The sequence below is a fragment of the Ranitomeya imitator genome, chromosome 1 (assembly GCF_032444005.1).
Source record: "Ranitomeya imitator isolate aRanImi1 chromosome 1, aRanImi1.pri, whole genome shotgun sequence".
NCBI classification, from domain to species: Eukaryota; Metazoa; Chordata; class Amphibia; order Anura; family Dendrobatidae; genus Ranitomeya; species Ranitomeya imitator.
In genome coordinates this window covers 701,006,533-701,030,069 of record NC_091282.1, presented here as the reverse complement: position 1 = coordinate 701,030,069, position 23,537 = coordinate 701,006,533, and the positions used below count along the sequence as shown (strand labels likewise).

General features: G+C 43.3%; 1 protein-coding gene across 1 annotated transcript in view; it reads right to left on the bottom strand.

The window, feature by feature from the left end:
* Positions 1-23,537, bottom strand: part of LOC138642953 (deubiquitinase DESI2-like) — a 158,749-nt gene that overhangs the window by 15,196 nt on the left and 120,016 nt on the right. The window contains exon 2 of the mRNA XM_069731591.1: positions 12,375-12,447. Coding sequence (XP_069587692.1) covers positions 12,375-12,447 — 73 coding nt within the window. The remainder of the gene's footprint in view (positions 1-12,374; positions 12,448-23,537) is intronic.

Genomic DNA, 23,537 nt, shown 5'->3' with positions numbered 1-23,537 from the left:
TATATACAGGGGAGATGACATTCAGGTACATACTATATACAGGTATATAATATATACAGGGGAGATGACACACAGGTATATACTATTATACAGGGGAGATGACACACAGGTATATACTATATACAGGAGCAGATGACACACAGGTATATACTATATACAGGAGGAGATGACACTTGTATATACTATATACAGGAGGAGATGACATACAGGTATATACTATATAAAAGAGGAGATGACACATAGGTATATAGAGGAGGAGATGACATACAGCAGGTATATACTATATACAGAGGAGATGTCATACAGGTATATACCATATACAGGAGATGACATAGAGGTATATACTATATATACGAGGAGATGACATACAGGTATATAGTATATACAGAAGAGATGACATACAGGTATATACTATATACAGGAGGAGATGACACATAGGTATATACAATATACAGGAGATGACATACAGGTGTATACTATATTTAAGGGAGATGACAAACATGTATATACTGAAGGGAAAATGAGAGGTGTGAGGTGAAAATGAAAAGGTGTGAGTGCAAAATTAGAGGCGTGAGGGAAAATAGTGGAGTGATCGGAAAATGACAGATGTGAGGTCGAAATGACAAGTGTTAGGGGGGAATGAGAGGAGTGAGGGGGAAAATGAGAGGAGTGAGGGGGAAATGAGAGGTGTAAGGGAGAAAATGAGAGATGTGAGGGGGTAAACGCCGGGCTCTTCAGCTAGTCTGCAATAAAATTGTTGAAACTAAAAGAACATCAGAGAATGAGGTCATGCACTAACACCGCACTGAGCAAAATATTGGGGCAGATTTATTTATAGGCAATACTGTGTAATTCTTAGTGCAATAGTAGGCTAGACAGTCTTAAAATATGCCAGGTTTATCATAGTGGTTCAGTCTGTTTATCTAATTTTAAGACTCTAGTCTAAAGATCCCAATACACATTAGATGGATGTCAGTCGAACAATGATTCGCCGATCATTTGGCCGGAAACCATCTCATCTGACTCTCCCATACATGAGCGCTCATTTGTCTGAGTTACCTGTGTTCTCTATGAGCAAGCCACCGACTGACACATCAACTGTTGGCTTATCTTTGGGAAAACAATGCGATCGACAATGTGAAATCACCATACCTGAGCGACACCTCCTCTAACCAACAGTTGGCTGGTGTCCCCATACACACTAGATTGTTGGCCATACCGGCGGGTTCGGCCGCATTAGTGTAACGTGTATGGGGGTGTCTTAATTTTACACCACCAACTTTATGCCATGATTTTGGTGCATTTTTCTGTGCTTCATATAGTGCCCCATTTTCAATGTGGTCACTTTCCCTCATCAGACCAGACTTATCTAGTAAATTTGATATACACCAATAGAGGACAAATAGAAGGTACACATATGTTACCAATATATAAATTTATTAGATAACCTTTATACAAAATGTTAATACAACAGTATAAAACACCTGTAACCCACAAACATATAAACAAAACAATACCCTAACCTAGGGGAGGAAGTAGGACCGGCTATGTATGATAGAAGAACCGATGAGACCACATAACCACCCAACACAACACACCACGTCTAAGGGTAAAGTAAAAGATAGCATATAGGTGCAATAATGCCTACCAGGAGTCGTATGAACAGTGGATATTAATGATACATCATAAATATGTATCAGGGCTGACTCGCAATATAACGTGTATGCAAATATCAATGTCCACACTGGGACAAAAATGTGGGTAGCTACAGCCCACAATACTGTACCATCCACATAAATTATAACCAAACAACAACTACATGGAAGGGACTCACCCTAAGGCATAGACAGAGCTAATATCTAATACCAAAATGCTAATGGTGCCTCCAGATGGTAACATAACATAACAGGAGAGGATACCATAACATACTCAGTATATACCTGCAGCCATGGTGGAGTGTGGGTGATGGTAGTGGTCCCGTAGCGCAACTCGACGCGCGTTTCACTGCCCCCGCAGTTTCGTCAGGAGGTTAACGGGTAGCGTGTCTATCCCCTCTTAAATACCCCATAAATGATGTTCCGCCTGAATAGCAGCTGAATGCGGCGCGCCCCCGCCATGTTGCATCGCGGGGAGGAGGGCGGCGCTCAAGGAGCGCGTCACACGGTCACGTGATCCGGTACATGACCGGACCCGTAACCATGCCGATGCTACACCATAGAGAGCTTCCGCCCTCCACACCGGGAGGCAGCGCATGAGCGGTGCGCGCTCCAACCACGGGCTGTGACGGCACGGTGTGTAACTAAGTCATTGACCAGATAAGCAACGTTTGATCGTAGAAGGTCTGCCGGAATGTAACAGAAATCATAACTATAAAGCGGCCTATTTTGATATTAGCCTTAGATACACGCAACTGCCTTAGATAACATACATCATATACACTACAAAAATAGCCCACAATGTGCAAAACATACATAATTAACCCCACATAATATTCCCAAATTAGCAGAATAAACAGGACCCTTACAGTATATACCCCATAGTACATATATTAATAATCCAATATTTGCATAGCACAGTTCGCCGCCGCTTGCAAAGGTCCATATCTCAGGGGGTCCAGGTTCGCAGCCACCAGAGATGGATTATCTTGATATGGAGCCATTCGATCTGTCGCGGCATAGGATATAGGGTATAGGATAACCTTGTCATTACATCGTGTGTATCTCCATTTGGACTACTTTGTATCAGGATACCGAAGTCATCCAGTTTACAATCGTCGATAATGGTTCTACTGTAATGAATATGATAGTTATAGTTTCCATAGTACAGTACATATATACAGAAAACCCGCCTCATATGGTATATAGGGAAGCTGGGGAAACAAAGAGGCAACACATACAAAAACAAGACACACACTATAAAAACATGTATTGTTCCCAATTAAAATTCGCGCTATTTACAAAAAGGGTTTGAAACTCAAGGACTCATTAAGGCCATAGGGGGTGACTGTATTGAGGCAGACAATCCATCTAGCCTCCTTTTTCAGAAGTTCTTTTCTGTAATCCCCTCCTCGTATACCTAATTGTACCCTATCTATCCCTCTGACCTTCAGCCATTTGGGATTGCTGCCATGATGGCTTTTAAAATGCTTGGGGATAGATTTAAGCACTGCAATGTCTGGGACTGTTCCTGCGTTCTTGATGTCCCTCATATGCTCCAGGACCCTGACCCTTAGCTGTCTGGTGGTCATACCTATATATATCAATTTGCACGGACAATACGCATAGTAAATAACCATGTCCGTCGTGCATGATATATGATGTGTGATCTTGTAGGTACGGGTTGCATCACTATTCTCAAATGAGAACGCCCTCTCTATACATTGACATGCCAAACAGTCACCACATTGAAAGCTACCCCACCTAGGGCCTACCCTATCAGAGAAAGGCGATACATGGGGTGCCACATAGTGGCTACGTGTCAGCATGTCCTTGAGATTTTTAGAGCGTCTCCATGTAACAGAGGGATTAGATGGTAAAAATCTACAGAGATCCTCATCTGCACAGAGGATGGGCCAATACTGGTGGCTAGTGCTCTCCTATAACCCTTCCTTATGGGTCTGTGGTTATATCCTCTCTGTTGCAGGTTCTTAGTCAGAATTTTGGCCTGATTGTGGAATTTGGTATTATCCGAGCATACGCGTTTCATCCGTAGGAACTGCCCCACCGGGATCGCCCCAATCATCTGTGGGTGGTGCGCCGAAGTAGCATGTAGGAGTGAATTGGTTGCAGTGTCTTTACGGAAGACATCTGTGGTAATAAATCGACTCCCATCTGTCTCAATCAGGACATCAAGAAACTCGACTCTCTCCTTACTATATTTATATGTGAGCCGAATATTTTGTTGGTTATTATTTAATTGGCTCATAAATATATTAAGTGATGTCTCGTCACCCTGCCAGATAAATAGCACATCATCGATATATCTGGACCATGAGACCACGGCTGAAAAACTTTCCAAATTATATACGACTTCTCTCTCCCACAGCCCCAGGAACAAATTTGCGTATGAGGGCGCACAAGTCGCCCACATCGCAGTTCCCTGGAGCTGCAGGAAAAATCGGTCTTTAAAAGTAAAAAAAATTATGAGTCAATGTAAACTGTAAAAGATCAATAATAAATTGCACTAACTCTTCATCCAAATCCGTCATACACAAAAAGAATCTTGATGCCGTGATCCCATGGTCGTGACATATCGACGTGTAGAGTGACTCGACATCACATGTAACTAGGAGCATATCTTGTTCCAATTGTACATTGTTAAGTCGAGTTAAGATGTCTGTTGTGTCCTTAATGAAGGAAGGTAAAGTCTCCACACAACGCTGCAGATAGAAGTCGATAAACCTACATGCCTGTTCATTAAGACCACCTATACCCGACACGATGGGGCGACCCGGTGGGTTGTTCCCATCTTTGTGAATTTTAGGTGTTAAATAGAATGTTGGAACCACAGGAAATTGTACGGTAAGGCCCTCCAACATTCTATTTGAAATCAGTCCCTGATCACGAGCCCTCAGTAACATGGAATCCAATTCAAGTTTAAACTTCCCAAGTGGGTTTGTTTCCAATCTCCTGTAGCACTGCTTGACACTTAATTGCCATAGGGCTTCCCTTTCATACATATCACATGGCCATATCACAACATTTCCCCCCTTGTCGGCGGGTTTTATCACCACCTGTTTCATGTTCTGAAGTTCTCTAATAGCCTTATTCTAAGCGTAAGTTAGATTAAATGAGGCTCTATCCTCCGACAACTTTAATAGATCTCGTTTCATTAATTTAGTAAAAATTTCAACATTGCTACAGATACCTGAAGGGGGGAAATGTTGCGACCGGGCATGTAGATATGTGGGAACCCGAGCATCCTCTGTTGTTGTTTGTTCTGCCAGTAGCGATTCAAGGTCCGCCAAAACTTGTTGTTCTACATTAGTTGGAAATTGCATTTTAGATTGATTAGTAAAAAAAATTTTATATGTTAATTTCCTGGCAAACAACTCAACATCTTTGACAGCAGTGAAATAGTCAAACGTAGCTGAAGGAGAGAAAGTGAGCCCCTTCTCCAACACCCTAATCTGTGATGTAGTTAAGGTACCTTCACACTAAACGATATCGCTAGCGATCAGTGACGTTGCAGCGTCCTGGCTAGCGATATCGTTCAGTGTGACACGCAGCAGTGATCAGAATCCTGCTGTGATGTCGTTGGTCGGGGCTAGAAGGCCAGAACTTTATTTGGTCGCTGGCTCTCCCGCTGACATCGCTGAATCGGCGTGTGTGACACCGATTCAGCGATGTCTTCGCTGGTAACCAGGGTAAACATCGGGTAACTAAGCGCAGGGCCGCGCTTAGTAACCTGATGTTTACCCTGGTTACCATCCTAAAAGTAAAAAAACAAACGCTTCATACTTACCTACCGCTGTCTGTCCCCGGCGCTCTGCTTCTCTGCTCTGGTTGTGAGCACAGCGGCCGGAAAGCAGAGCGGTGACGTCACCGCTGTGCTTTCCAGCTGCCCGGGGACAGACAGCGGTAGGTAAGTATGTAGTGTTTGTTTTTTTTACTTTTAGGATGGTAACCAGGGTAAACATCGGGTTACTAAGCGCGGCCCTGCGCTTAGTAACCCGATGTTTACCCTGGTTACCAGCATCGTTGGTCGCTGGAGAGCGGTCTGTGTGACAGCTCTACAGCGACCAAACAGCGACGCTGCAGCGATCCGGATCGTTGTCTGGATCGCTGCAGCGTCGCTTAGTGTGAAGGTACCTTTAGAGGAAAACTGGATAAGTTGATTACCTTGAGGCTTAGCGTGTCCACTTGTTCATCTTTTTGTAGTAGTTGCGTGTGCGTATTGGAGGGTGTGGAGTAACGGATCTGTGGGGTAGTTGATCTGTATTGCTTCCCTCTCCTGGCCCACTCCGTTTTCCTAAAAAAGGTTCTCCACATTGTTCCTCAGAGAGTGATGACGCAATGGATGAGGAGCGTGACACTGTTTTGGGATGTTGTTTCTTATACTGCCACCTATAGATCTTGTTTGATGAATAGTCTTGTAGATAACGCTGAAATTTGCGGATCTTGGTCGCCTGTATTTCTTTCTCCCACTCGGTTATATCTATTTCTAGCTCCTTATTAAAGCCCGCACACTCTTCTGCAGTTAAAACAGCTTGGATCTTGTTTCTCACTGTATCTATTTCTCCTTCAACACCCTCCAAAGCTTTACGATCTGCACCAACAAGCAACTCCAACAATGTACGGGAACACTTAGTGAGTGTTTCTTCCCATTTAGTGGAAAAGGTAGAATCACTCTTTCCAAGGTGGGATAGATCTGAATCCTCAATCCTCTAGGTATAATATCCTTTTGGAGATAATTCTCAAGGGACACCTTATTCCACCACAACTTGGTACGTTTCCTAATAAGATCCTTAATGTTAAGCTTCAAATCCTTTAAATCGCGGTTCTCCACCTACACAGTAAAATTTGATACAGGTAAATAACATTTTTTATTTTAGAAAATGATGCTAGAATTCTGGTGCAATTATTTTGATAAATCTCTCCCAGTATATCTATTTTTTTCCAGGAGCGCTGGAGTGATAATGTACTATTTATCCAATTACTCACAAATAAGCCATTAACAGAACGATGGCAGTAATGATAATGTTCATCGTCAGCATTAGTCATCTCCCGCAATAGTGTATGTTTGTAGAAAAGCACATCAGCTCTTTAATCTGCCAGATCCTACTAAAATAACAATCTTACAGCCAACCATACTGTCATTTTAGTGCCATTTAGTTGAAAAAGTCTTTACAAAATATCATTTATCTCTAAATCTGTGCCAAGAAAAGCTACTGATCTCCACATGGCAAGCCTTGCCGCTTCTGATTCAATTTCTCAGATATTTTTCCCTGTTAACATAGTGTTTGACAAGAATTAGCAAATGTGAACATTACAGTATCGTATACCATTTGGAATCTAATAATAATATGGTCACTTTTCTCAAATAAATTATCCAGATTTTGTTAGTAATCGGGCGGCTAATAATAAGGGCAATCTGGACTGTTTATCCGGCCCTGAGGCTCCTGGGCAGCCCATGGCCAAATTACCCTCATGTGCGGTGGGCAGGAAGAGATCCCTGGATGACATCATTCAGCGTCGTGGCCGCTGTGCCAGTGAGGGGAAGCTGCTGTGTGTGTGTAGGTGGAGGAGAGGGCAATGATGGGGGTGATGGGGAGAAAGCAATGATGGGATGATGGGGAGAAGGCAATGATGGGGGTGACAGAGAGGGCAATGATGGGGTGGTTGGTGAGAAAGCAATGATGGGGTGGTGGAAAGAGCAATAATGGGGGTGCGGGAGGAGGAAATGATGGCTGTGAAGGAATGGGCAATGATGGTGGTGGTGGTGCGGGAGAAGGCAATGATGGGGTGACAGAGAGGGCAATGATGGGGTGGTTGGTGAGGAAGCAATGATGCAATGATGGGGTGGTGGAAAGGGCAATAATGGGGGGTGCAGGAAAAGGCAATGATAGTGGTTGTAAGGACAATGATGGTCATGGTGGAACAGGCAATAATGGGGTGGTGGGGAGGAGGAACTGATGGAGGTGGTGGAATGGGAAATGATGGGGTGGTGGGGGAAAAGGCAATGTTGATGGTGGAAAGGGCAATGATGGGGATGATGGGGAGGAGGAAATGATGGAGGTGGTGGAATGGGCAATGATGGGGTGGTGAGGAGAAAGCAATGATAGAGTGATAGAGATGGTGGAAAGAGCAAAGATGGGGGTGGAGGAGAGGACAATAATGGGATTCGGGGGAAGAGGACAATGAGGGGTGGGGGATTGGGAAGGGAGGAAGGGGGATTTATAATGGATTTAGGAACAGGGGGAGGTGTAGGAAGACTTTATTATCGCTTATTATGTTTAACACAGTCCCTTAGTATATAGCATACTCACTTATTATACATAGCACAGCCCCTTAGTATATAGCATACTCACTTATTATGTATAACACAGTCCCTTAGTATACAGTGTACTCACTTATTATGTATAACACCATCCTTAGTTACATAGTTTCACTCTTTTATCATGTATATCACCGTCCCTTATTACATACCATCCTCTCTAGTTATTTATGGTGTTGTCCCTTATTATATAGCTTCCTCTGCTGTTATGTATAGTGCTGTCTCTTACATAGTGCATTCTTGTTATTTTTGTTATTCACAGTGCCCTCTTTTATTACATAGTCCGCTCTCTTGTTGGATATAAAATGACTGCTGATGGAGGAGCCGGCGACCAGACTACCAGTTCATCATCTCCTCCATTAAAAAAGAAGGTTTCCCATGCTCCATTAGCCATCATTGCATTATATATCTAACAAGAGAGGGATGTATGTAATAAAAAATAGGGCTCTGTATAATCCACTATGTAAGGGATGGAGCTGCACATAGCAAGAGAGGTCACTGTATAAGGGACAGCAATATACATAATAAAGGAGACTGTGTAATATTTATATATACGTAGCTTTGTCACCATAAAAGGACGAGGCCCAGACACATTTCGTGCACAGAGGCCCCAAGCTGTCAGTGTCCGCCCCTGGGCTGTGCTGTGCCGTGTGTCTTTAAATAAATGTGCGCGCCGACATCACTCTGTACCTGACTCCTCCTAACTCCTCCTTTCTAGTCCTGCCCTTCTCCCAGCTGAACTCTCTAGCTGGATTTGCATAAGGATGCCACGCCTCCTGGCTGACATAGCTTTCCAGCCAGAAAGAGCAGTGTATGCTGGGCCCGGCCGGAAGTAGTTGCACATGTGAGGGCAGCTACCGGTTGTTGGAGGCGGAGCAGGAGGAGCTGAGGCTGTGTGGAGATGCAAGATGGTAAGCTGGGCCTGAGAGTGAATTTTTTTTGGGGGGAGGGGCATTCAGACTTTTGCTATGGAGCCCCATGATTTCTATGTATGCTCCTGCTCTTAGACATTGATAAGTGACTTCTGGATTGCGCAAGTCACAATTTGCAGAAGACAACAACTGGAGCACCACCGAGACCAGAAACGGCTGGTAAGTATTAGACTAAGGGCAGGGAACTTAGATTAGTGGCATTACTCTAGCTGCAAATAGAAAAAAAACAAACACTGGAGTGGTGTTTTCCACTCATCCAAAACAAGGAAAACAAATTTAGTGCCATAGAGGTTGCATACCCAGGCAGAATTTTTGTTTCTTCGCTTTTTTTCAGAGAATATGAATGATAATACTTAAACCTTCTCTCCACTTATGGTTAGTGGTTGGGTGAAGCTATTTATTGTTAAACTACTGTGTTTTCTCTTTTTAAATCATAATGACAACCCAAAACATCCAAATGACCCTGGTCAAAAGTTCACATACCATGGTGATTTTGGCCTGATAACATGCACAGAAGTTGACTCAAATGGGTTTGAATGGCTACTAAAGGTAACATCCTCACCTGTGACCTGTTTGCTTGTAATCAGTGTGTGTGCATAAAAGCTGGGTGAGTTTCTGGGATCCAGACAGACTCTTGCATCTTTCATCCGGCCACTGATGTTTCTGGATTGTGAGTCATGGGAAAAGCAAAAGAATTGTCAACGGATCTACAGGAAAAGGTAGTTGAACTGTATAAAACAGGAAAGGGATATAAAAAGATATCCAAGGAATTGATAATACCAGCAGCGTTCAAACTGTGATTAACAAATGGAAAATCAGGGGCTCTGTAAAATCAAAACCATGGTCAGGTAGACCAATAAAAATGTCCACAACTGCCAGGAAAATTGTTCAGGATGCAAAGAAAAACCTGCAAAAAAATCAGCTGAAATACAGGACTCTCTGAAATCCATCAGTGCGGTTGTTTCAAGATGCACAATAAGGAGGCACTGGAAGAAAAATGTGCTGCATGGTCGAGTCGCCAGAAGAAAGCCATTACTGTGCAAATGCCACAAAGTAAAAAAACTTCTGGAACAAGGTAATTGGAGTGATGAGACAAAAATTTAACTTTTGGCCACAACCATAAACGTTACATTTGGAGAGAGGTCAACGAGGCCAAAGATGAAAGGAACACCATTCCTACTGTAAAGCACGGAGGTGGATTGCTGATGTTTTGGGGATGTGTGAGCTACAAAGGCACAGGAAACTTGGTCAAAGTTGAAGGAAAGATGAATGCAGCACATTATCAGCAAATACTGGAGGCAAATTTGCACTCATCAGCCCGGAAGCTGCACATGGGAAGTACCTAGACGTTCCAACATGACAACGATCCGAAACACAAGGCCAAGTCAACATGTCATTGTCTACAGCAGAATAAAGTTAAGGTTCTGGATTGGCCATTTCCATCTCCTGACCTCCATATCATTGAGCCAATCTTGGGAGAGCTCAAGCGTGCAGTTCATGGTAGACAGCCCAGGAATTTACAGGAACGGGAGGCTTTTTGCCAAGAAGAGTGAGCAGCTTTACCATCTGAGAAAATAAAGAACCTCATCCACAACTACCACAAAAGACTTCAAGCTGTCATTGATGTTAGTGGGGGCATTACACAATATTAAGAAATGGAGTGTGTGAAAGAGAAATCACAATAGTTTGACAATAAATAGCTTCACCCAACCACTAACCACGAGTGGAGAAAAAGTTTTGGTGTTATCATTCATATTCTCTGAAAAAAGGCCAAGAAAGCATAAATTCTGCCGGGGTATGTCAACTTTTGAGCACAGCTGTAAGTATATTTGAATGTCACATACTGTACATACAGTCCAATCTCTTTACAGCACGTTATAGAGGTGGAGAAGCTGAGCAGAATGATATACAAGTTTGTAGTAGAAGATTCCATCTAACTTGTTTGCTATTCATTTAAAGCACTGAAATTTGTATGATCAAGACGCCAGTGGGAGGTCCTACTCATTGATTGACGGTGATCTCTGCAAGCACAGTCATACAGGGAAACCTGTCAATCACTAAGTAGGACCACCCACTGGACTCATATATATTCGTTTGGGATTTAAATGAATTGAATTAAAGTTTTGCTGATCCTTTCCCACAAAAATGTACATCAATGTAATCAGCATCTCCTGCTCCATAACCCCAGATGCCATTGTTAACATGACAACTTCACCTTTAACTACATTTCCATGTAACCTATACAACTGAAATAATCAAACCCCGCAGATGATGCTTTGTAACATTTAGATTTTTGATCGATTCCTCTTAGAAATAATAGTAAAGGTAAATATTAACTAAAATCTGAATGTGATGCGACTTTGTCACGTTTCTGTCGGGAACCCTGTCTGACCTTTCACAGTCCCGTGTACAATAAAGAGAGGCGTAAACAACTAGCCTTGTATTCAGGGGCACCGCAGACAAATGGAGCACAATTTATGTCAGCAACATTGAATAAATGACTGGGGAGTGGAGCTGTAATTATTTCACAAAGTCACCGACTTGACATTTCGAAAACTGCGAAGAAGGTGAATATAGATTAGTGGTGGTGGATGGGCAGCAGGCTGTGGAGACTCCGGATAACATGTAGCTCCAGGATTAATGTATTTCTCACTTTAATGTAATTACATCCTATGAGAAGGATGAAGGCACATTTACTACTGCGTTTAACTAAATTTCACCTTACGTTATCCATCTTTCCGTACCACTAAATGTTCGGCAGTGCAGCGCGACTTTATTTCAGCTGGGGGGGTGGGGTGACCATTACCATTAACCCCCAATCAGACAGACACCAGTAATTACCCATCCAGTCAATTATGAACAGCTATATTTTGTAATGATGGGAACAGTTTTACCAGGAAGAAATTGTTGCCATGACAATCGGAAATAAAACCTTTCACCGGGAGGGATTTGTAAAATTCTTACTTACTACCCATGCCTTTTGGGCTGATTGCGCAAATTACGTTTTTTGCGTAATTGAAAAAATAAAAAAAAAGTAGGTCAGTAGGGACGCAGAGTTCGCTGGTGGAATTATTGGTGCATTCAGTTTAACAATTTATGAAACCTGATGTTTGGTATCCTGCTAGAAAAGTGTCAAAGTGTCCCCCCCCCCCATTTACCTTAAAGTGAATTTGTCAGCCCGTATTATGTCATAATGGAGTATGAATAGAAAGGTATTAAAGTGCTTTATTAGAATTAGAAAGGTAGTTAGCCCAGCGCCCTAATGCTTGTTTCACCCAGCTTCATCATGGGACGTGTCCAGGAGTGACTCCCACTGATGAAGTTAGGTCATGAAATGATTGATTCATAGTGTTCAGCAATTTTATAGCATAACTGTGGGATCATTTTACCAAGGACAAGATGAATTAAAACAATCATAAATGGCCAAAATGCAAATCTTTCACTTACCTCTCCCATATATTTCTATTCCAGAATGAAACACTCCAATGCCCAATGTTGAGGTGTATTCATTAATCCAGTACTGAAAAAAAAATAGTGATCAGTTGGTTACACATTAATAATCTTTCAATTAATCTCATCATTAGAAAAAGGATTGTTCAGTGATTTTGGATGGTAATTGTCACGGGGTTACCGCGATAGAGTGGAGCCAGAAGACCACATCGTCTGGTTGCTCCTACTCCACCGCTGAGATGAAGCACTTCTCCGTCATATTGAATGTGTTTATTTCTTCTGGCAGAACAGGGGTTAATCGGCCACTCCTTTTCTCCTTGTAATCTGGGATCTGCTACTAATCCTTGTCAGAGTTAGCTTTATTGCTGCATGGCTAATGGAGGGAAAGGAGTTGGTATGAGAAGGAGAGCTGGAGGAGTTTTTAGTAATTGTTGTTTGGTTTGTATTCTTGGTAATTCCTTATCCTTCTCTATTTTGTTTTTTTTTTCCCTTCCTGCACGCCCAGGTGCATTCCTTTGTTATATGTGAGTGATTATTTTGTGTGTCTAGAGTTTTCTGTTAACCCTTGTCTGTTGCCCTGTTTGTTGGGTTCGTGTACTGAGGTGCACAGTAGCACCCCTAATTCCCTGGGTGGGGGAAGGAAACAGACGGAAGGGTCAACTTAGGAGATAAGGAAAGGGCGGAAGCCCCACCATCTTCGCCATCTGAAGTATCCCAGGGAGCACGGTGAGCTAGCACGCCCCCTAGTGTTAAGGACAGGAAAGGAGCCCCTGGACTCAGGTCACTCGACAGCTGTATCGTGACATTAATATTGGGAATAATGTCTAACTTTAAAATTTTTACTTTTCAATGTTCAGAAAAATTATACCACCAGTTTTTATAGTAAAATTTTTCTGGTGGCTAGCAGAAAGTACCATATAGTGATGGAGGTTTCAATTTTTGTTATGGTTTTTCAAGTTACAAAAACTAAAAACAGTCCAGTACATCCTAACAAAAGAAAGCAGGTGTGAACAGGTGCAAGCTGCCATGACTGTATCATACACAAACAAAAGGATACAGCAGCACTCTGTAAGATCTAGGATGTATGCAAACGTGAATAGATGACATTTGGACTGTATTACTGCTATACTGAATAGACATAAAAATTATGGCACTTAGTTCACAAATTAGCCAGTTTACGTATTTGTCTATGGGCTAATCTCAGTCATACATCAGGGTTGTGTGGGAGGTATTTAAATCACCAATGCAAAGACTTCAGTGACTGAACCTGCACCCTAAAACCTAAAGCTGCACCCTGATACCTAAACCCTGAAACCTAAGCCAGTACCGTAAAACCTGAATATGCACACTAAAACCCTTTAAAAGTAACCTGTCACATCAGATAACGCTGTTAAACTGCAGATAAATGGGTAAGCGGCAGGTTAATAGTGTTAGAAAGCTGTACAGCCACCACACTGAAGGCCGGCTACCGGGAGGAAATTAGCTTTATTCCTCTCGAGAGGCACCAACTTTCAGTCATAAAGGTGTGCTCGCGGAAGTACAGTCATGCATCACCGCACTTTGAGCATGGATAAAAAGACATTGAAAAACTGGAGCAACTGGAAGAGCTACCAGGATGGTGAGCCGACTGCAAAGTATGTCCTATAAGGAATGGTTAAAGGATCTGGGAATGTTTAGCTTGCAAAAAAAAGAGGGCTAAGAGGAGACTTAATAGCTGTCTACAAATATCTGAAGGGATGTCCCACTCAGGGCCGGCATCAGCACCCCGCGCACCCGGGCAAGTGCCGGGGCCCTGAGCAGGCAGGGGGCCCACTCGCCGTCGGGGACACTGCTCCGGGCCCAGGCACTTGCGATACTTACCTCTCCCGGTTCCAGCGCTGCAACGTCTTCCATCCTTTGACTGTGACGTTCAGGTCAGAGGGCGCGATGACGTCACCAGTGCGCGCCCTCTGCCTGAGCAGTCGCAGCACAGAGAGCAGGAAGACGCCGACGCTGAGGAGTCCAGAGCAGAGCAGCGTCAAGCAACGAGAGATGAGTATTTCATTTTTTTTTACTATTTGGAGCAATGTATGGGGCTAATTCTATATGGAGTCCAATAATATAGGGAGCATCTTATGGGGCCAATAATATAGGGCGCATCTTATGGGGCCAATAATATAGGGAGCATCTTATGAAGCCAATTCTATAGGGAGCATTATATGGGGCCAATTTAATATGGAGCATCTTCTGGGGCCAATTTAATATGGAACATCTTATGGGGCCAATTCAATATGGAGCAGTATAAGGGGCCAATAATATATGAAGCATCTTATGGGACTAATTATATATGGACCATTTTATATGGCCAATTATATGTGGAGCATTATATGGGGCCCATTATACATGGAGCATCTTATGGGGCCAATTATTTTTGGAGCATTATATGGGTCCCATTCTGTAAGGAGCAATATATGGGGCTCATTATTCTGTATAGAGGTCTATGTGGTGCCAATTATACTGTATGGAGCACTATATGGGGCCATTATACTGTATGGGGCAATATATGGGGCTCATTATTCTGTTTGGAGCAATATATGGGGCTTATTATTCTGTATAGAGGACTATACTGTCCGGTTTCTGAGCTAATGTAGAATGCACAATAGATATTACTCATGTAATGTAAGAAGTAAGTGAAATCTTTGGCATTGTACTATACCTATATTTCTCTGCCGTATCTGTGCATTATGAATTGTGGTATGTGTTAAAGGGGCCCACCGGCACTCGTTTGCCCAGGGCCAATGAAAACCTGGAGCCGGCCCTGGTCCCACTGTAGAAGGATCATCCTTACTCACATGTGCACATGGAAACATGAGAAGCGATGGAATGAAACTGAAAGGGAGAAAATACAGATTGAATATTAGTAAAAACATTTTGACAGTGAGGGTGATCAATGAGTGAAGCAGGCTGCCAGGTGACGTGGTGAGTTCTCCTTCAATGGAAGTCTTCCAACAGAGGCTGAACAGACAAGTGTCTGGGATGATTTAGTGAATCCTGCATTGAGTAGGGAGTTGGACACTATGACCCTGGAGGTCCCTTCCAACGCTAACATTCTATGATTCTATGATTTGGAAGATCGCCCTGGCATTTTGATTGATAGCCGACTCTGTACTGATGCACAACTTTATGAGTGAAAGACGGTGGCTCCTGGGAGGAATAAAGTTAATTTTTTCCCTGGAGAAATGCTTTTGGTTAATGCAGGAAAATAGTGTTATTTGATGTGACAAAATACATTTACTGTAAGTTACTTTTGCAGGGAAGAGGACCTTAGGGTATGCAGTACACCTGTGAAGTTTTCTTGGCTTTGGTAAGTGAATAGAAGATAATCATCAGTACTTGTCAGCAGCCTGTTTCTGTCTGTTTACTGGTGCCTGAGCTGATATCAGCTATTTGGTAAGGGTGCCGGGTGTTGTACCCCACAGACCTCATATTGATGACCTATCATTAGGTTACGGTTATCCAGTTGTTTATCCAGCCATTTGGGCAAATGTTCTTTTTTCCCTATAATATTGCTAATTCATTAAACACTTTCCATTCAGCTATCTTTTCATTCCAACTACTAATGGAATCACAGTGAACTACAAGGTTCTTCAGCAAGATCCACCTTTCTCAGTAACCTAGGCATACTGAAAATGTAATTTACAGGAGTAGGCTGTTAGGCTATGTGTACACGTTGCAGAATGGGGTGCAGAATGTTCTGCACAAAATCCGCATCTCCTGGCAGAAACCGCAGGTGCAGATTTGCCACGGATTTTCTGCAGTTTTTACCACTGCGGATTTCTATAATGGAAGGGTGCAGAAACGCTGCAGATCCACAAAAAAGAAGTGACATGCACTTCTTTTAAATCTGAAGCGTTTCCGCGCGGATTTTTCCGCACCATTAGCACAGCATTTTTTTTCACTATTGATTTACATTGTACTGTAAATCACAGTGTGGATCTGCAGCGTTTCTGCTCGGAAAAATCCGCTGCGGATCCGCACTAAATCCTCATCATGTGCACATAGCCTTAGGGAATGGTGTAATATTCACTTCTAGTTCTCTGTGGTATTTTTCACAGAGAAATCAATTACAGAAGGATTGCTAAACCGGAAATGTTCTGCTACAGTTCTACCTACATTTTACAGTAGTCAGTAGTCAGGGTTTTTGTAACAATTGAAACATATATTAGGATTAAACAAGATATAGGTAGTATCCATACATACAACATAAGAGCCAAGATAAGAGTTTAGAAAATCCTATTAAGAAACAGAACAGATAATTATTCGTAATCCAATTATTCTTGCAAAGTGCCCTCTCTGGGCAAAGTACTGCAAAAGAATAAAATAAGCATAAAGGTGTTAAAGCCATAGTTATAGCATTGCAACATAGAAAAATAAATGTCATCTTAAAGATTAATTTATCACCTACACATAATTCAGCTCATACTGAGAAAGCTCTAGCCTATGGTGGGGGCGTGTTCTTTGCTTTGGGTGTTGCTACCTGCTTATGATTGGTCAGCATCATGCAGGGAGAAAAAGTACACGCCCCTAGTGAAAACTGTCTGATACACCCACTTGGACTTAAAAAACAGCTCATTAAGTGACAATTATTTTCATTCCTAATATCAACAGAGAGGCAAAGTTAAACAAACGTTTTAATCTGCTCTGCAGCAACTATTACATTGTGTATCCAGTCAATTTGGTGAAAGGGCCTCTTCAAAGTGTTATCTGACCTTTTGAAAACCCCCAAAAATAACTTTAGACTGGTCAAAATAGCAAATATGCAAATTTCATCTTTTAAACTCTTTCCACTTTTGAACCAACATTATTGCTGAGACCAGCTCTAAGTACTTGTGGCCAGCTCCTGGAAGTTGGGCCCGGACAATATAGAAAGTGATTGCATATCCTAGTGATATGCCATGAGTTCCTATTGTGGGAAACCCCTTTGGGCTCTGGAGAGCATTCTGCATAACCAACTTATTCATAAATTATTTTCAAAATATTAAAATTTGAGAGTCCTCAGTGGTTGATACCTTTTATTGGATAAATGAAAAGAAGATAACAAATTGCAAGCTTTCGAGACTACTCAGGTCTCTTTATCAGGCATAGACTAACAGAAGACCTGAATGGTCTCCAAATCTTGCAATTTGTTACTATCTTTTCAGTTAGGCTCCTTTCACACTAGCGTCGGAATCTCCCCATCGCAATGCGTCGGGGAGAGATTCCGACGCTAGCGTTTGCTGCATTGCACAAAGGGTGCAGCGGATGCATTTTTCCGGCGCATCCGCTGCCCCATTGTAAGGTGCGGGGAGGTGGGGGCGGAGTTCCAGCCGTGCATGCGCGGTCGGAAAAAGCGGTCCGTCGGGAGAAAAAAACGTTACATGTAGCGTTTTTTTCTCCCGACTGTCCGCAAAAGCACGACGCATCCGTCGCTCGACGGATGCGACGTGTGGCAATCCGTCGCAAATGCGTCGTCAATGCAAGTCTATGGGGAAAAAACGCATCCTGCAAGCACTTTTTCAGGATGCGTTTTTTCTGCAAAACGACACATTGTGACGGATTGCAGAAAACGCTAGTGTGAAAGTAGCCTTAGCCATTAAAAGGTATCAACCACTAAGGACTCTTAAATCTTAATACTTTTCTATCTACTGGCTAACACTGTACAAATATATATATATTTTAAATTATTTTTTAAATAATTTTTTAGGATTCTGTGTACCAAACAATTTAGACATTAGCAATTATCTAACATATATGATGTTTTTACTTGCATCAATCAATAACGTAGTGTGCCATGGCATTCTTCATATTTATATATAGGTTCCTGGATGTACTTACCCTATCCCCAATAAGTTTAAAGACTTGATCTGAAATTCCATAATTCCACGCCAAAATCATGATCGTAATTATGTTCTTATTTTACTTTGTCGTGATAGTAACAAGCATTGTTTTTTTTGTATTGTGATAGTTCTTGGATTATCTTTAATGAGTAAAATACTACAAAGCCAGTATAACATAAATCATGTACTATTTATCAGTATGTAGAATGCTCAGGAAGGCAGCGCAATAATACCAGATAACACATCACACCAAGCTTCATGGTCTGGTACTCCCTGATACGAGTAACATTCACAGCACCTGCTTAGCATTTCCGAAACATTGATAAATGACTTTCCACCAGCCATTTTAGTGTGATGATATTTCTTTTAGCCTGGGTGACTTTTTAATTTCACTGCTGGTATCTGAAGCGTAGCCGTTGTGCTAGGATACATCAGAGAACGAGCGCAGACAAAAGTATTGGGACACCTACACATTACACCTACAAGAGTTTTTATAACATGCCATTTTAAATCCATTGATATGGAGTTGCCTCCCAGCCCCCCTTAAAGCTATTAGAGCCTCCAGTCTTTTGGGGAAAGCTTAGTACATTTTGGAGATGTCTATGGGCATTTTTGCCCACTCATCCGGAAGATGATTTCTGAGATTACGCATTGATATTGGACAAGAGATCCAGGCTCACAAACTCTATTCCAGTTCTTCTCAAAAGTGTTCATTGGGGTTGAGGCCAGGGATCTGTACAGCTAGGCATGTTCTTCCACACCTAACTGGTCCAAGCATGCTTTTTATGGACATTGCTTGTGCAATGGGGCACAGTCCCATTGCAGCAGAAAAGGGGCTTCCCTAAATTGTTACCACAAAGTTGGAAGTTACAATTGTACAGAATGTCTTGGTATGCTGAAGCATTAAAGTGGTTGTCCAGCCTTAGTGAACAAGTCTGCAGTCAGTGTACATGCATTCGGTCATGTGTCGACTAGACATGGATGACCTCATTCAATGCAAGTGTAAACATGCCTAGTCAGAATGTGGCTGGAAGTATGCGAATTGCATACTTGCTGTCATATGACTACCCGATCTTGAGTCACATAGAGTGACTGCAGACTTGTACCCCAAGGCTGAACATCCCTTTGAGATTTGCAATCACTGGAATTAAGTAACTTAGTGCGACCCAGAGAAACATAACTCAATACATTATCCCTCCTTCACCAAACCTTACAGTTGGCACAATGCAGTCAGTCTGGTAACGTTCTGGCATTTTCCAAACCCAGACTTGTCCATCAGATTACTTATACTGTATATAGGGGGCTCATACTGCACATAGGCGGCTGTGTGGGGCTCATATTGTATATAGAGTGGCTCGTGCTGTATATTGAAGGGTATGTGGGGCGGCTCATACTGTACATAGGAAGCTATGTGTGGCTCATACTGTACATAGGTGTCTATGTAGGGCTCACATTGTACATAGGAGGTTTTGTGTGGCTCATACTGTAGATAGGAGGCTATATGGGGCTCATACTGTACATAGGAGGCTATGTGGGGCTCATGCTGTATATGGGAGGCTATGTGGGGGCCAATGCTGTATATAGAAGGTTATGTGGGGATCATACTGTATATAGAGGTGGTTCATGCTGTATATAAGGAGGCTATGTGGGGCTCATGTATATAGGAGGTTATGTGTGGGGATCATGCCATATATGGGATGCTATGTGGGGCTCATACTGTACATACGAAGATATGTGGGTGCTCATACTGTATATGGGAGGCTATGTGGGGGCTCATGCTGTATATAGTGATGTTATGTGGGGGGCTCATAATGTGTATGGGAGGTTAAGTGGAGCTCATGCTATATATAGGGAGGCTATGTGGGGCTCATCCTGTATGTGGGAGGCTATGTGGGGGCTCATGTTGTATATGGGAGGCTATGTGGGGCTCATATTGTATATGGGAGGCTAAAATTTTAGTAGTGAATCACTCATTACAACGTCATATGGCAGAGTTCCATAGTCTCACTGCTCTTATAGTAAAGAGTCCGCATCTGTTATTATGATTAAACCTTCTTTCCTCCAGACGTAGAGGATGCCCCCGTCTCAGGTCTAAGAGTAAAATTGTTGCTAGAAAGGTCTATGGGGCTCACACAGTATATAAGGGTGGCTCATGCTATATGTAGGGCTTATGTTGTATAGAGAAGGCTATGTGGGGCTCATACTGTGTATGGAAGGCTATGTGGTGGCTCATGCTTTATATAGTGAGGTTATGTGGGGGCTTTTGCTGTTTATGGGAGGCTATGTGGAGCTCATACTGTACATAGGAGTCTATGTGGGCGCTCATCTATATATATAATTGCCTAAGGGTTTTTCCGTCTGTCTGTCTGTCTGTCTTTCTGTCCTGGAAATCCCGCATCTCTGATTGGTCGAGGCCGCCAGGCCTTGACCAATCAGCGACGGGCACAGTATCGACGTAGAAATCCCGCGTCTCTGATTGGTCAAGGCCGCCAGGCCTCGACCAATCAGCGACGGGCACAGCGACGATGATGTCATAAAGGACGTAGAAATCCCACGTTTCTGATTCAGCGACAGGCACAGTATCGACGTAGATGTCATAATGGTTGCCATGGCGACAATGATGTCATAAAGGTTGCCTCGACCAATCAGCGACGGGCACAGTCTGCCACGAATTCTGGAATCATCATTGTCCATGCATATTCTAGAATACCCGATGCGTTAGAATCGGGCCACAATCTAGTGCTGTATAAAGGAGGCTATGTGGGGCTCATACTGTATATGGAAGGCTATGTGGTGGCTCATGCTTTATATAGTGAGGTTATGTGGGGGCTTATGCTGTATATGGGAGGCTATTGGGGCTCATTCTGTACATATGAGACTATGTGGTGGCTCATCCTGTATATAGGTGGCTATGTGGGGCTCATCCTGTATATAGATGGCTATGTGGAGGCTCTTCCTGTATATTGGTGGCTATGTGGGGGCTCACACTGTTTATATAGATGCTATGTAAGGCTCATTCTGTATATAGGGAGGCTTTGTGGGGCTCATACATTATATGGGAAGGCTATGTGGGGCTCCTTCTCTATATAGGAAGGCTACGTGGAGGCTCATGCTGTATATAGGAGGAATCAGGGTATCAATCTGTATATAGGAGGCTATATGGGACTTATGCTTTATATGGGAGGCAATGTGCAGCTCATGATGTATATGGTAGGCTACATGGGGCTCATGTTATATAGAGAAGTCTATGTGGGGCTCAGGCTGTACATAGGAGGCTATGTGGGGGCTTATGCTGTAAATAGGAGGCTATATGAGGGTAAATACTGTATATAGGCGGCTATGTGGTGGCTCATATATTATATAGTACCAGAAGGGAAATGAAGGTAACTGGCCAGTCACTGTAAACAATGTTTCTGTTTGTTTTCACTTTCACCCCTATAATTCTTCACTTTCTGCAAACTCCCCTAATCCCTACTCCTAGTAAAGAACTGTTCATCTCTTCTTCAATCCTCCCCATCCACCTCACCTCCTCCTCAAAACTGTTCCTTAACATACAATCCTCTGTCTCCAAACACAGACAGCCCCCTCATGCCCTCTCCTGCTCCCACCTGCTAACACTTTCTCTGCTCCTTCTCACTGCTGGTGATATCTCTCCAAATCCTGGTCCTCCTCACCACATTCCCACAGTCATTTCTACCTCCCATTCACGCTCTATCACAACCTTCCGTAACCTCTCTAACCTTATACCCATTCACCCAGTCCCCGCTTCCCCAGTCCCACTAACAGGAGCTCTGTGGAACGCTCGCTCTGTCTGCAACAAGCTTTCCTACATCCATGATCTTTTTGTTACTACCAAACTTTCCTTCCTCGCCATCACTGAAACCTAGCTCACCCCTTCTGACACAGCCTCTCTTGCTGCACTTTCATATGGTGGCTTCCACTTTTCTCACACACCCCGCCCCAGCAGCAAACATGGTGGAGGAGTTGGTTTTCTCCTCTCAGATACCTGCTCCTTCACCCCAATCCCACTGCCAACCTCTGTTACCCTCCCTTCCTTTGAGGTGCACTCTGTGTGCATCTACTCCCCCTCCAACCTCCAACTGGCTGTCATCTACCGCCCCCCAGGGCCAGCCACCACCTTCTTTGACCACTTCACCACCTGGCTAGTTCATTTCCTTTCCACGGACATCCCTACTATCATTATGGGCGACTTCAACATCCCTATTGACACTTCCCTCTCAGCTGCCACTAAACTTCTATCTCTCACTTCCTCCTTCGGCCTCACTCAGTGGTCTTCTACAGCCACTCACAAAGATGGTCACACACTGGACCTCATCTTCACCAGCCTCTGCTCCCTATCTAACCTCTCTAACTCACCTCTTCCTCTCTCTGACCACAACCTTCTCACATTCTCTTCCCTCTCCACTCCATGTCCACAATCCCCACCCCACAAACTTTCACACCCTCGCAGAAATCTTAAACACCTTGACCTACACACATTCTCTGAATCCCTCCTCCCTCTCACAGATATAAGTTCCTTACACAATGCAGATGACGCTGCCGCTCTATATAACACCACAAATATATAACACCACAATAGCTGCAGCTTTGGAATCTGCTGCCCCACTTACACATACCAAAGCTCGCAAAATCAACAGACAGCCCTGGCACACCAGCCTGACCAAAGAACTGAGGCGAGCTTCCAGGGCTGCTGAGCGCAGATGGAAAAGATCCCACTCCAATGAGCACTTCATCGCATTCAAACAGTCCCTCACTACTTTCAAGACCACACTCGCCACAGCTAAACAAACCTACTTCTCATCTCTCATATCCTCCCTGTCTCACAACCCTAAACAGTTATTCAACACCTTCAATTCTCTCCTCCGTCCCCCAGCACCTCCTCCCTCCCCACTCATCTCAGCTGAAGACTTTGACTCATTTTTCAAGCAGAAGATTGATAACATCAGAGACCGTTTTGGTCAACAACCCCCAGAGCCCTTCCTCCCGACTTCCCAGCCCTCCACATCCAAAACCAACTTCTCCACCATTACAGAAGACCGACTCTCCACTCTACTCTCAAGATCACATCTCACCACCTGTGCACTTGACCCGATCCCATCCCACTTCATCCCAAGCCTCACAACAGTCTTCATCCCAACCCTAACCCATCTCTTCAACCTATGACTAACAACCGGTGTTTTCCCCTCAAGCTTTAAACATGCCTCCATCACACCTATCCTCAAAAAGCCCTCTCTTGACCCATCTTCTGTATCTAGCTATCGCCCTATATCACTTCTCCCCTATG